This window comes from Mercurialis annua, linkage group LG3, assembly GCF_937616625.2.
Source record: "Mercurialis annua linkage group LG3, ddMerAnnu1.2, whole genome shotgun sequence".
NCBI classification, from domain to species: domain Eukaryota; kingdom Viridiplantae; phylum Streptophyta; class Magnoliopsida; order Malpighiales; family Euphorbiaceae; genus Mercurialis; species Mercurialis annua.
In genome coordinates this window covers 63,293,653-63,306,634 of record NC_065572.1, presented here as the reverse complement: position 1 = coordinate 63,306,634, position 12,982 = coordinate 63,293,653, and the positions used below count along the sequence as shown (strand labels likewise).

The 12,982-nt window shown below is 32.8% G+C and overlaps 1 protein-coding gene across 1 annotated transcript; it reads left to right on the top strand.

The window, feature by feature from the left end:
• The first annotated feature begins 637 nt into the window (after positions 1–637).
• On the top strand, positions 638–5,295 carry LOC126675221 (5'-deoxynucleotidase hdd1). The gene is made up of 8 exons (XM_050369830.2): positions 638–1,034; positions 2,338–2,462; positions 2,964–3,001; positions 3,729–3,839; positions 3,927–4,006; positions 4,675–4,711; positions 4,793–4,834; positions 4,922–5,295. The coding sequence occupies exons 1-8, from the start codon at positions 750–752 to the stop codon at positions 5,005–5,007; spliced, it is 804 nt and encodes a 267-aa protein (XP_050225787.1). The 5' UTR covers positions 638–749; the 3' UTR covers positions 5,008–5,295.
• Positions 5,296–12,982: the final 7,687 nt, after the last annotated feature.

Below are 12,982 nucleotides of genomic sequence, written 5' to 3'. Positions count from 1 at the left end.
GATCTCCGACTGCTTTGATTTTTTGGAGGTTCTTTTGTTTTTAATAAAACTAGTAAACTGTTTTATACTCTTAGATCACAGTAGAACTAGTTAGTCTTTTATAATTATTTATATTCTGATTTTTCGGATTGACCGGAATGTTTATTTATGTTGTTGGCATGTTATACCTTGAATTCTATTATATATCTATATAAGGCATGTTGTTGAAGTCTCGGGTTTAAGCCGAACATTTGGTTTTATAATTGTTTATATAAATTGTTAGACTTAGATTGAAGTCTCGGTTGCCCCCGAACAATGGTGTTCTTACAAGTTTATATGTTTGTGTGGTTATCTGCGAGGCTAGCTGCGAGTTTTGGTACAACCATACCTATATCCTATCGCCGGTCACGATCTCTGAATTTGGATCGTGACAGAGACAAATATTTAAAATCATTTTAAACCATTTATTTTTTTCTAATGGAGATTGTGTTTTACTCTCAGAGGTGAGAGAGTAGGGGAGAGGAATTTGATATAGTTGTAGGTTAAACTGATCCACTTTTATAAATTTGGATGTTTTTAATATTTCATTCAAAGTTGAGGGATTAATTGATTCTTTATTCTTTTCATGTTTACACGTGGAAAATGAAACATGAATCTCCTGAATTCATGTGTCTGAGAAAAATTGTATCGTCGAAGATCAAAAACAACTCTATATTTTCTCATTCTCATTACATTTCTATTTTACTTTAGCTGATCTCTACAACACAACGATGACAGTTAATCAATCAACAACTTACTGTTGTAATAGAACCTTTGATCTACCTCGTTCTTTACCTTCTTGCCGGAGCTCATCTCTCGGTTTCTTTAATCGGGTTTCGTTATCACGAACCACCGAAACTCCGGTCTCAAGAATCGTCTCGGTTTGCTCTCGGAAACCCGGTTCTGATGGGCCGGGTCAGCTGAGATCCGTGGTTGAGTCTCAATCTTTTACTGAGTCAGGGTCAGGGTCACCATCATCTGCCATTGATTTTCTTACATTGTGCCATAGCTTGAAGGTAAATTGAGCAAAATGTTTGCTTTTTTGTTGTGTTTTTTTAAGAGTGTTTTGAGAAGAAAGTTTTGATCTTTTTGTTAAGGTATGTAGATTAGTTAGTAATTAGTAGGTTATGGGGTTTGGTGGCTCTATTCTCATATGGGTTATTGAAGAATTGAATGATCCTTTTGTCATTAAATTATGCATGTGGAAATTGTAAATTCTTGATTTTTTTCAAATAAATTTTTGTTGATTGCATTCTGAAGATTGATGCTGGGTTGAGACAATTATGATAAATGGATATCAATTTATCTTATTATACATTTTTTATTATAAAGTTGAGAGAGTATGTTTATGATGAGGGAATAAGAATATGAATTAGTTGATGAATGGCAATGTCTATTATAGGGCCAAGCATTGAACACAAGGGATATGAACAGTTTGTTCATTATTAGTCCATACCCCATTTAGGTGCCTTTTAGGTAGCATGAACACGGACATGGGAAAACTGAAAACTCGGACACGGACACGGAAAAATGGTGTTATTTAAAGGTTTCTGTAAAGAATGAAGTTTCGTGTCCGAAACATCAAGTTTCCAAAACGTTTTCGTTTTCGAAACGGGACACGTTGATTGAATGAAATGTTTGATCTACCTAGTGTGCCTTTGTACCTTGGAATAATCATTTTAGAACTTTAATAGGGTCACCTCATTGTGCTGTAATTTCATTGCATATGATAAACAATGTGGATTTGGGGTTTGAGCTGGTTTTGTGCGGTTACTACTCTTTTATGTAAGGGTCATGCTTCAATACTCCAATGTTCTGTTTGCAAGTTAAAAGAACAATAAAATCTATAGATACCTTGCGCGCTCATTGTGTTTTAGTTAAATTTATGCTTAAAATGCTGGTAGTGTTGATGGCATTAGTGTGTTTGCTACAACCAGTTGGTGCATTTTCAATTTACTTAACCTTATATAAAGTCTTATTTATATTGTGTAATTAATTATTTCTCTTATAAACAGCTTTTGGAAGATAATTAGGACATCCTGTTAGTTTGTTCATTTTCTGATACGCTCTTTGCATGTGCTACACTCTTTCTTTTGAGGCATCCTCTTTGTACAAATCATGAGTGTCCTTGGTATTATGTTTTCTGAGATAATTTTTCCGCTGTTTTTGTTAGTCTTGTAAAAGGAATGCGTGATCCACCATACCTTAACTGTCTAGATCTGCAATTAGCCTTTTCTGAGGGCCAGAATTTTTTTTGACTGCCACAAGATTTGAAGAATAAGGATTTCTAATTTTTTTTTCTCTTCTGCTCTTCCCAAGACCACAAAAAGGAAGGGATGGATCAACCATGGTATCAAGGGTCCTGAATCAATTGCTGATCATATGTACCGCATGGCCTTAATGGCACTAATCGCTGGTGACATTCCTGGTTTGAACCGAGAAAGGTTAGATTCTTTCATAGCATGGGATGCCCATGAATTCATTCTCATTGAAATGTTTTCCTTTAGAATATATTTTATTGTTAAATAAATTTTGATGGCCTATTAAATGGCGATACCAGATATGTGTTAATTTAGTGGATTCCTTTTGCAAACCACTATTGTTTTAAGTTACTGGTCTCTCGAGTTAACAGTAGGTTTATTGCTACCGGATATATTCAGTTCTAGTAACTTGCGATAGGTGTTTTTCCATTTGAAAACTCCTCAGTTTGATATAGTAGTAGTAACATGGGGGGGGGGGGGGGGGGGGGGGGGGACAGTGATTCAATAATTAATTCGTTCCGCATTTCTGCAACATAATTCTTCTTCCCCTGTAAAATGCAATGAAAATTATTGGATATGTTTTAACATTCATATTCTGCTTGGAGTTTCTCATTGGGAATAAAAAGCATAAAGATTGTCCGGATTCTTTATTTGTGGTTACTCATTCATTTCCTATTGAAACAGGTGCATGAAGATTGCAATTGTTCATGATATTGCAGAAGGTATTAATTCTCTTTCTTGTAATTCGTGGATGTGATTTATTTATTTATTTTATATCTTAATGAAATGGAATGAGACGGGTCGAAAAAAATGTACTAGTGCAAGGGTAGAGTGGCTTTTTAAGTCAACCATATAGCTCTATTTTTGATTTAATTTCATATTTACCTGCTGACCCGTAGTTCATGGGTTCGAGGCATGGAAATAGCTTTATGCGTATAGATAGATCCACTCTCCCCCTCCATCCTTCCCCTCCACCCTGACCCCTGCATTAGCTGAGGAGGCGCTTCTTGCACTGGGTGAGCCCATCATATTTACCTGGTAAAATTTTCCCTTACACCACATAGGAAAAATTATCTTTTTGTACCGCGTCAGTGGTGGCATAATAAACAGATCTCTTTTGAGAGAGAAGAATGTAATACATATTAGGATATTGAACACCATATTTGAATTTGTCCTTATGAACAAGTTAAAGGCAGTTCTGTGATTAGCTTGTCAATTGATGTAAGTAGTAACTTCTGCCTATAATGTAAAAATTAGAGAGAGAGAGAGAGAGAAAAGCAAATACTCCAAGTAATCAGGTGGAGATTGTTGGGGGCATTATGGTAAAACCAGTTCAGATTATTGGTTTATTTCCGCTGTTTTCCCTTTTTCCTTAAAAGAACAACTTGGTTACTTTTCCTTGCTAATTGTGCATCGGCTCTTTTTTCATTGGGTTTTGAATTTTGATAGCTATCGTTGGAGATATAACGCCATCTGATGGTGTGCCGAAACATGAAAAGAGCAGAATGGAGCAAGCAGCTTTGACTGAAATGTGCGAGGTTCTTGGCGGAGGGATGAGAGGTACGCTTACTTTGTTACTCCATCTATCTTGATCGAAGATTAGTTGCATTCTTTAATTGTCTATTAATGACCACCTTCTTATTGCAGCTGAAGAGATCAAAGAACTATGGGCAGAGTATGAAAACAATGCTTCCATAGAGGCCAACCTTGTGAAAGACTTCGACAAAGTATGTATAAATCGGGAATTCAAATGGACAATCGTAAAATATTCGCTTAAAAATGGGTCTATGCTTATGATGAATGCTGAAATTTATTTGGAAAATAAGACGGTCTCAAGCTAAAATGCCTTGACCAAAATTTTTGGTTCCCCTTGGAAGTTCTATTAACCCAGTTTCTAGAAGCTGTCATTACCAACTTATCACCCTATGTTATAGGGTCAACAGAAGGGTTCTAGGGAAGATAAAAAAAAATGTCCATTTGCTCGTCTTTGGCCTAAGGGCTTTTCCAATGGTCAGCATAAGATCTTCCCTAAATTGTCCCTAAACCTACTAACAGCTAATTATTGGAATCTTCACATATTTATCAATCTCATCCCTCTTCCTTTTGTGTTTGACCAATGTTACACGAAAACTTATCAAGTCCCAAATTTTGGCTTTTCGTTTCCGTTTCCAGAAAAAATTCTGCAATATTATCTTTATAAAGTATCATTATAGAAAAATGTTGTTTTGTTGTTTTCCGTTTTAGAGTTTTCTGTTTTTGTTTCTGTGCAACACAGTGTTTGACATGTGCTTGGCCACATTGTTTTCCCTTCTTTTCAAATCAAATTCTACAGAAGCCTTTGAATCCTTTAATGCATTAAGTCCAATAATCTAATTTGTTATTGTCTTCTGTATAGGTCGAGATGATCTTACAAGCATTGGAATATGAAACGGGTATGATATGTACTAGATATATTGCATTTTATGGGTATGAGCTATATTTACTTCTCTCATGAAATTTTCATGGTTTTGCAGAACACGGGAAGGTATTGGATGAGTTTTTCCTTTCCACGGCCGGTAAAGTCCCCTTTTTCCTTCATTTGAAACAGATAATATTTTGGAAAACAATCCAAGTGTTAACATTTTATAGCATTTCCTCTGCAGGAAAATTTCAGACAGACTTAGGAAAGAGTTGGGCAGCTGAGATTATTTCAAGAAGAAACTCTAGATTAGCCAGCAAGCTACACTAGTAATCTCCCTATTAGACCATTGTCATCGTTCTTTCTGGTCGAGGGTCTGCTACTTGTGGACATCTCGACATGGCTGAAGCAGTAAGGGACTTATCATTGGCAACTTAACATCCGAACTTTCCCTTGAAGTATGACAAAACCGCCAACCAGTACACCATCTGATGGTGCGAGCTTATTGCATCCAATGATTACGCGTAGCTTTTTTGAAAAAAGTAAATAAATAATTAGCAAATAATGTGTAATGGATAATGTTTTTAAAGCTAATTTGAAGAGTTCCTATTCTCTTTATGCTGGTCCTGGCTGGATTGTGCAAGTATCTGAAAGTGAAAGATTGCGTGGAAGAGGGGCTGCAATTAATTAATCAAGTAGCTCATGAATTGACTCCATATCAAAGTCAAGATCTGTCTCCTTGAGGGTAATAATAAAAATTATGAGTCAATGATCAAAGTAGGTAGTTGATCGTGTGCTAGTTAAGCATTTGCTCAATGATTTTGACCACTTTATGCATGAATTTATCATTTAGCAATAGTTGATGATTTATTTTGCCGAGCTACTTTTTTCAATTCCCATGCTGTTGTGAGATCGAAGGCAAAAGCAATACAGGAGACATGGACATGACATAAATTATTGCGTATTTATCTCATAAAACGGTTGCGCAACGTCATTTTTATAATAAGTTAGTGAGTATTTGCGATAAAGAATCTTTCAATTATTACTTATTTGTTATATTATTCAATTTGCCACATAACTAACGCACTAGTGGTTTGTTATACAAATGACTTAGCAGAACGGTTGTGTTGTATAATTATTTAAAATTATTATTTTCAAGTACTATAAATTCTGCTGAGTCACATTCAACTCAGCAAAGTTACTTACTTCAAAGTTCAATTATGGGTGAGAGACTATTCTTTTTTACCTTTTATGCTATAAGGTAAAAGCCATGGAAATATTCATTTGTGTCCTTACAAAATGAATGGACATAAATGCGGTACACAAAAATCTAATGAAAAATTCGGTTTGGTTCATATGATATTATAGAAAGATTTAACTTTTTTAGTTTGGTTTGGTTATCCAAGAAATAAATTTGGCTTAATCGCCAAAAAATACCAAACCTATACGTTTTGTGTCAATTATAGCCAAACCTTTAAAAATCACCAAATTTAGCCAAACCTTATATGTTTTGTTTCTTTTTTAGCCATTTTTAAATCGAACCGGTTTTTTTGACACCATGTCGTCCACGTCATCGCCAACTAAGCAATTGGCTGGCATGTTAGCTGAAATATTTAAATAAGGTTTGGCTATAACTGACACAAAATGCATAGGTTTGGTATTTTTTGATGAATAAAATTAATTTTAAAACTAAATAATTAAATGATTAATTATATTATAATAAAATTCATATATCTTTTAAAAATAATATTTTTATTTAACACTAATTAAAATTAATTTATTTTTACTAAATTTAAATAATTATAATATTTTTTTATATATTTGAGGGGTATATAATTAATTTAAATTCTAATAAAAACAAAAAATGTCATATTCATCTTAAAATTTATTTTTTAAAATTCCAGTCGTCGATTCTTTGACACCGCCGCCGTTTGAGACCCAATTGTTCGTCTTCCGACGAACAATCTAAGAGTAATATACACAACAAACATACGACAGTGTTCATAAGTCAACTATACACATATAAATATAAAAATAATTACTGAATAGACTGTTTATTTAAAGGACGAGTTTAATTATTTTCTCATTTTTTTCTTTAAAAAGTGAAGCTCATTGTGGTGTAATCAATATATATCATGATGTTTATAAGCATAAACGCATATGTCATTTTACTCGGCATAGCCAAAAAATTACCTTAATTTATACATAACTATTTTATTTATTACCTAAATCCAGTCATAACAAGATCTCAACAACATTAAAAATACTAAATCAAGTTCAAAATCATCATAAACATTAAATCCTTTCACCAAATTTAATTCAATATTAATTCTTAAGTAATACGTTAATTCATTTTTTTAATTACATATTCATTAAAATTTATTATAATATAAATTTATTAGATTTAATTAGGTTTAATAAAAAAATAAAATTAATTTTAATTAGTATTAAATAGGAAATATTAATTATTTTTAAATATATACAAATTTCATAAATGATATAATTAATTTACTAATTATTAAATTTAAAAATTGGCTTGAATATAAAATTAGGTTTATTCACCCAAAAAATACCAAACCTATATTTTTTGTGTCAGTTATAGCCATGCCAGCCAATTGCTTAGTTGGCGGTGACGTGGACGACACGGTGTCAAAAAAACCGGTTCGATTCAAAAATGGCTAAAAAAGAAACTGAACATATAAGGTTTGGCTAAATCTGGTGATTTTTAAAGGTTTGGCTATAATTGACACAAAACGTATAGGTTTGGCATTTTTTGGTGATTAAGCCAATAAATTTCAGTCTAAGTTTTTAGAACGGACCGATCAAACATAAAAATATGGCTCAAACCGGTTCAAAATTGGAGAGGAATTACTTTCGGGCTGATTTCCCATTTGGTGGAAGATCACCAAGTCCCGATTCCAAACCATAAAAACACTAAAATTATCATTTGTTTAAAACTACATTGCATTTAGTAGGCTTTGATTCCTCTAATTAAACCGTAAGAGAATATATAAGCAACTTACTTTTTATTACGATAATTAGGTTCGAGTCATCTTTTATTTTAATTTATTTTTAAGAACTTCAATTTTGATTTAAAATTCTACTATTTGATTTTTTGAATCAACCGTAAACCATGAATCGGAATCTGTCGGTTAGCAACCGTGAATCATGGCCCTCATATCTTAGGGGTTTGAAATTTTTATTTAATTTCTTACATTGACTCATGAATTGATTCCATAAGTAATAATATTCATTAATACAATTACAAGAATCAAAAATTACATAAAAGACCAAGAAACACAGAATGCTGATTGCTGACCAGAAAAGTGTTTACAAAAAATGCTGAGAATTTCAAGGTTAACAAGGGTTGTACTAGAAGTACTTATACGCGTGTTATATGACTATGTCCAAACAAATAAAAAAAATTAAATGTTAGAATAATCTATTTTTTAGTTTTGAAATTGACAATTTCACAATTGCTAGCTTGAAAATGTCTATATACGCGTTTTACATTTTTTTAATTTTAACTCTCACCGATCGCTTATTATCTCTATTTATTTTATAGAGCAAATTTGCAAGTAAATACAAAAAGAGAATCTAACCATTTTTATGAATTAAAATAAATCAATTATATATGTGAGATGTGCATGCATGCAGTACACCACATGAGCATCTTACATGACATGCAACCAAAAAATGGTTAATGTGAAAAAAAGTTGTCCATATAAATACATTTTCTTTTATTTATTTTTATTTTAAAATAAATTATTTTCATTATTTTTTATATGTTATAATTCACATTTTTATCTTTTTTATTTTAAAATCAAACGATATACTCTTCCATTTTTATTTATGTCAACGTTAGTCTTTGCATTCAGTTTTATTGTTAGTCAACTAAATTAAAAGACTTAATAAAAAATAATTAACATTTAATTTAGTCTTTAAAATTTTATTTTAAATATATTTAAAAAGGTTATATTATTTGGAATTTTTGTTTTATTGGGAAAAAATATTTTTAGTCTTTTAGTTTTAAAAAGTAAATGAAGTACAATTTTTTTTAAAAATAAATATATAAATAAAAGTATTAGATTTATTAAGTAATTGAATCTCTCAAACATTTAACTTTTATTTATACTTATGCCGAAAATAATTTTAGATATTAAATTGAAATTATAATATCAAAAATAAATAATACCTAAGCAAATTTTAATCTAATATAATCATTATTTTTTCATTTTACTTAGTCTATCTAAGTGTACTTGAAAAAAATGAAAGAAATTTGAGGTAAACTATTTCCGATGAAATTGTAAATTATAATATATATATATATATATAAAATCTAAGAGTAATTTACTCTAACTTTAAATGCCATTTATTCAATTTATGTAAAAAATGTCATTTTTTTCATTTTAGATTGCATATGCAAAATATATCCGAGTGTTAACAATTAGATAGATCTCAAAACTGATTAAATTGACTAATAGTCATAATTAAGCATTACAAGATAAAAAAATATAATAGGGATAAAAAGTAAAATACTTTAAGGATTAGAAATTTAGAATATGCTTCTTTGAAGATAAAAATATACAATTTTCAGAATTTATTCCTTTACTAAAATGTTCACCACTGGATAAAAAAAAGTATGTTCACCAAGCAATTTTATGGTACACTGCAGTGAAAAAATAAAAATAAGAAAAAAGAGATAGTCAGCTTATGTTTTTTTACTGAAAAATAAGAGAAAATAATTAGAAGAGAAATTCCGCCATGCAATCTCAATTTAATACCTCGACAAGCTCATGTATCTCAATTTAATACCTATTTGATTTTTTTTAAAAATATGAGAACTATTTGACTTTTTATCATTTCTTTATGGAGAGCGTTTTTCAAATGCAGTGTAAGAGTGGGGGAGGGCGGGGGAAGAGTGTATTTAATCCGGTTTGGCATAGTAGTGGGTTTGTCTGATCCGATTTCGCGAGCTTGTGTCATTTTGGTCTTTTTTTTTTTTTTTGAAATGGAAGATAGGCCAAGGCCTAGAGGCTAACTAGAGGGTCTGAACATGCGAGGCAACGAAACACCCGCAATATCCTCCATAAGGATACTCGACACACCATGAACCAAATTGTCATGAATCGAGAGACCTAACCCGTGGCTAAAGCCGTAGCTAGCCATCCAATCCGCACAGCGATTCCCTTCTCTATGAACATGACGAATACTAACTTGCCAATCTTTCTTCAGAATGCTTCTAATGGCGCTAATCAGGTTAGTGTTAGCGTTGATGGCCATATCATCCCTAGTAAGGGCTTGGACAGCCAATTTGCTATCCATCTCTAGAATGACGCTACGAAACCCACGAACCCAAGCGATCTCCAAACCATCTAGAGCTCCCCATAACTCTGCCTGAATGACCGAACAACAACCGATGTGTCTGCTGAATCCAAAGACCCATTCACCATTATTGTCGCGTGCAACTCCTCCTGAGGCAGCTTTGTTCGCCGGAGACCGAACAGCCCCGTCAGAATTAATCTTAAGAACAGTTGGCGGGGGAGAATCCCACCCAACCAAATGCTCAGTCTTTTGAGCCAAACCAGGATTGGCGAGGGCGACGTAACGGATCGCTTGATGATTATACTCCACCATACGCCGAATTTTGGTCTTTCATGCCAAGTTGAGGGTATAAATTAATCCTTTGTTCATTTAAATTTTGTTTAGAAATCCCTTAGTTAAACGAAAAAGAAATGAAGCATTAAGATATTTTCTCCATTAAACTAAACAAATTTATTAATTAAGATCACGTTTATTAGCACATTTAATTTTATATCTACTAATTATTTTTAGGGCTAATCGTTTTTAATACCAATCTTTACGGGTTTTGTCAGTGATAGCCAAATTTCTCAAAATCGTCAGGGTTAGCCTATTTTGAGATATTCAGAATCTTTTCAAACTATTTTTTAAATTTAATCCTAAGTTATTATATGCAAAATTAGGCTAAATGGCTATAAAAGTTTCTGAATATTTCAAAACGAGCTAATTCTGATGATGTTAAAAAGTTTAGCTATAACTGATAAAATTCGTAAAAGTTTGATATTAAAAAAAAAGGTTAATTTCATAAAAAGTCACAACCTTATACGAATTTTCATTTTAATCACGCTTTTAAAAGTTGACATATAAAATCACGACCTTTCATTTTTTTTTTTCAAATCTATCACCAAATCAAATTTTGGTGTATTTTTTATGACGTAGCCACCATAATCCGGCAGATTTTAAAAAAATGAAAGGTAAAATTCACCGGAAAAATAGTCGGTGATAGATTTGAAAAAAAATAAAAGGTCATAGTTTATATGGCAGTTTTTAAAAGTCGTGCTTAACATAAAAATCCGTATAAAGATCTTGACTTTTTATGGAATAAACGCTTAAAAAAAATACTAATCCTTAATTTTATGAAGAATGGAAGGTTACAAATAATTAATGGGACCATCAAGAGTAGGGTTGTGCAGAAACCGAACCAGACCGAGAAACCGAATCGAACCGAACCGTAGTTTGGTGATTGGTTCGGTTATTTGGTTAAATTGGTCTGGTTCGGTTTCAGATAATTAAATTTACGGTTTTCGGTAAACGGTGCGGTTTAGAGGCTTGGTAAACCGAACCGACCGAAAAACCGATAAAACCAAAGCATATAAAACGATGTCGTTTTATACACACGTGGGACGCATGTGAGAAGCCTCTAGAAACACTGCGGAACCCTCTTCTCTCACCCCAACCGACGCCGTTTAACCTTGGTATAAAAGCCTCCTTATAAAAAATTAAACCCTAATTTCTCATTCTCATTCATTTCTCTCGCTGCTACCGTTTCCTCTCCCCAATCCTCTCCTCTCTGACTCTCTCTAACCTTAATTCCCTTTCTACTTTCCAACGAACCCTAATTAATTCTCTGAAACCTCTCAATCAGTCATTCATTATTCATTAATACTCTTCACTCTTCACTCAGTATCTAAAACCTAATATATACACTTAGTCATGTGCAGTTTTCTCAAACCAAAATGCGTTTTTTCTTGGTAAGTCGATGGCCGATGGGGGCCTCTGATTTTCTCTTTAATTTTCAATATTGTCACGACCCAAATTATTGAGCCGAGACCGGCGCTAGGGAATGGGAGTGGTAGCTCCGAAACCCGTAGCAAGCCTAAAACCATTAATAATTTTTCGCAATTGAAAACATATTATTATATATAAAACGTTTTCAGAAAACTCTTTAAATAATATAATATAGATATTAAAATATCATATTAGAGTTTATATTCAAAACTAACTATTTGAAATCAATTTACCAATCTTAGATTGACAACTACTGACTACTGCAGCTCATGTAACTCATACTTGTGCAAGTCCAATGACTCCTGGCACAATGGAGATGGTTTGTCTGATCCGACTTCTACTACCTGCAAACATCAAAGTGAGGGGTTAGTATTTGGGAAAATACTGAGTGAGTTTGCAAGTTACTTATAGTATTATCAAAATATAGCGTCACACGCTTAATACGTATGCAAATTCCATACATAATATAAGCACACAGTAAACGTTCCTAATTAACAGACTCTATCAAAACTCTAATCCTTGATTCGCTAAACTTATATAATCGAATCAACTTGATCCAAATGGTCCAACCCGGGAGTGTTCACACTCGACCACGTCAGTCGCAACCAATCTCTTAATCCCAAAGTGTGAGTCCAACTCACTGGTGGGTCCAACCCACTAGATACGGGGCTCAGGTTACTTAACCGAGTTCACTCTCGTGGGGCTCAGGTTATTTTAACCGAGTTCACTCTCGTATCGCACTCTTATCGTATGCGCATTTCGTAATCTCATAGACAATCTAGACACGCTAGAATGACTTACTGATAATCTCATAGCCTATTGACACTCAATAGGTATTGACTTCTATAGATCGCATACTAGCTATTCATATTTAAACAATGAATACAAGAACGTGCATAATCAAACTCATCAAGCACAATATCTTATATGAACAACTCATATAGATACAATGTATATAATAATAACATTTATAATATAAGAAAATGACTTTTATAATAATACGTGAAAGTAAATTGCCACTCACAGTGACCGCTATCCAAAACTGCACTATTATAATCCCGCAAGCGTAAGCTCCATGCATTGTCCAATCACGTAAACACTCCGGCCCAATGGCTTGGTAGCTCGTCGATACATCAGTTACTTAGTCGAGTTACCTGTACGTTTAATCCATAAACGTAGGCTTAATATCAAAACTCTAAGTTATAAACTTAGGTTA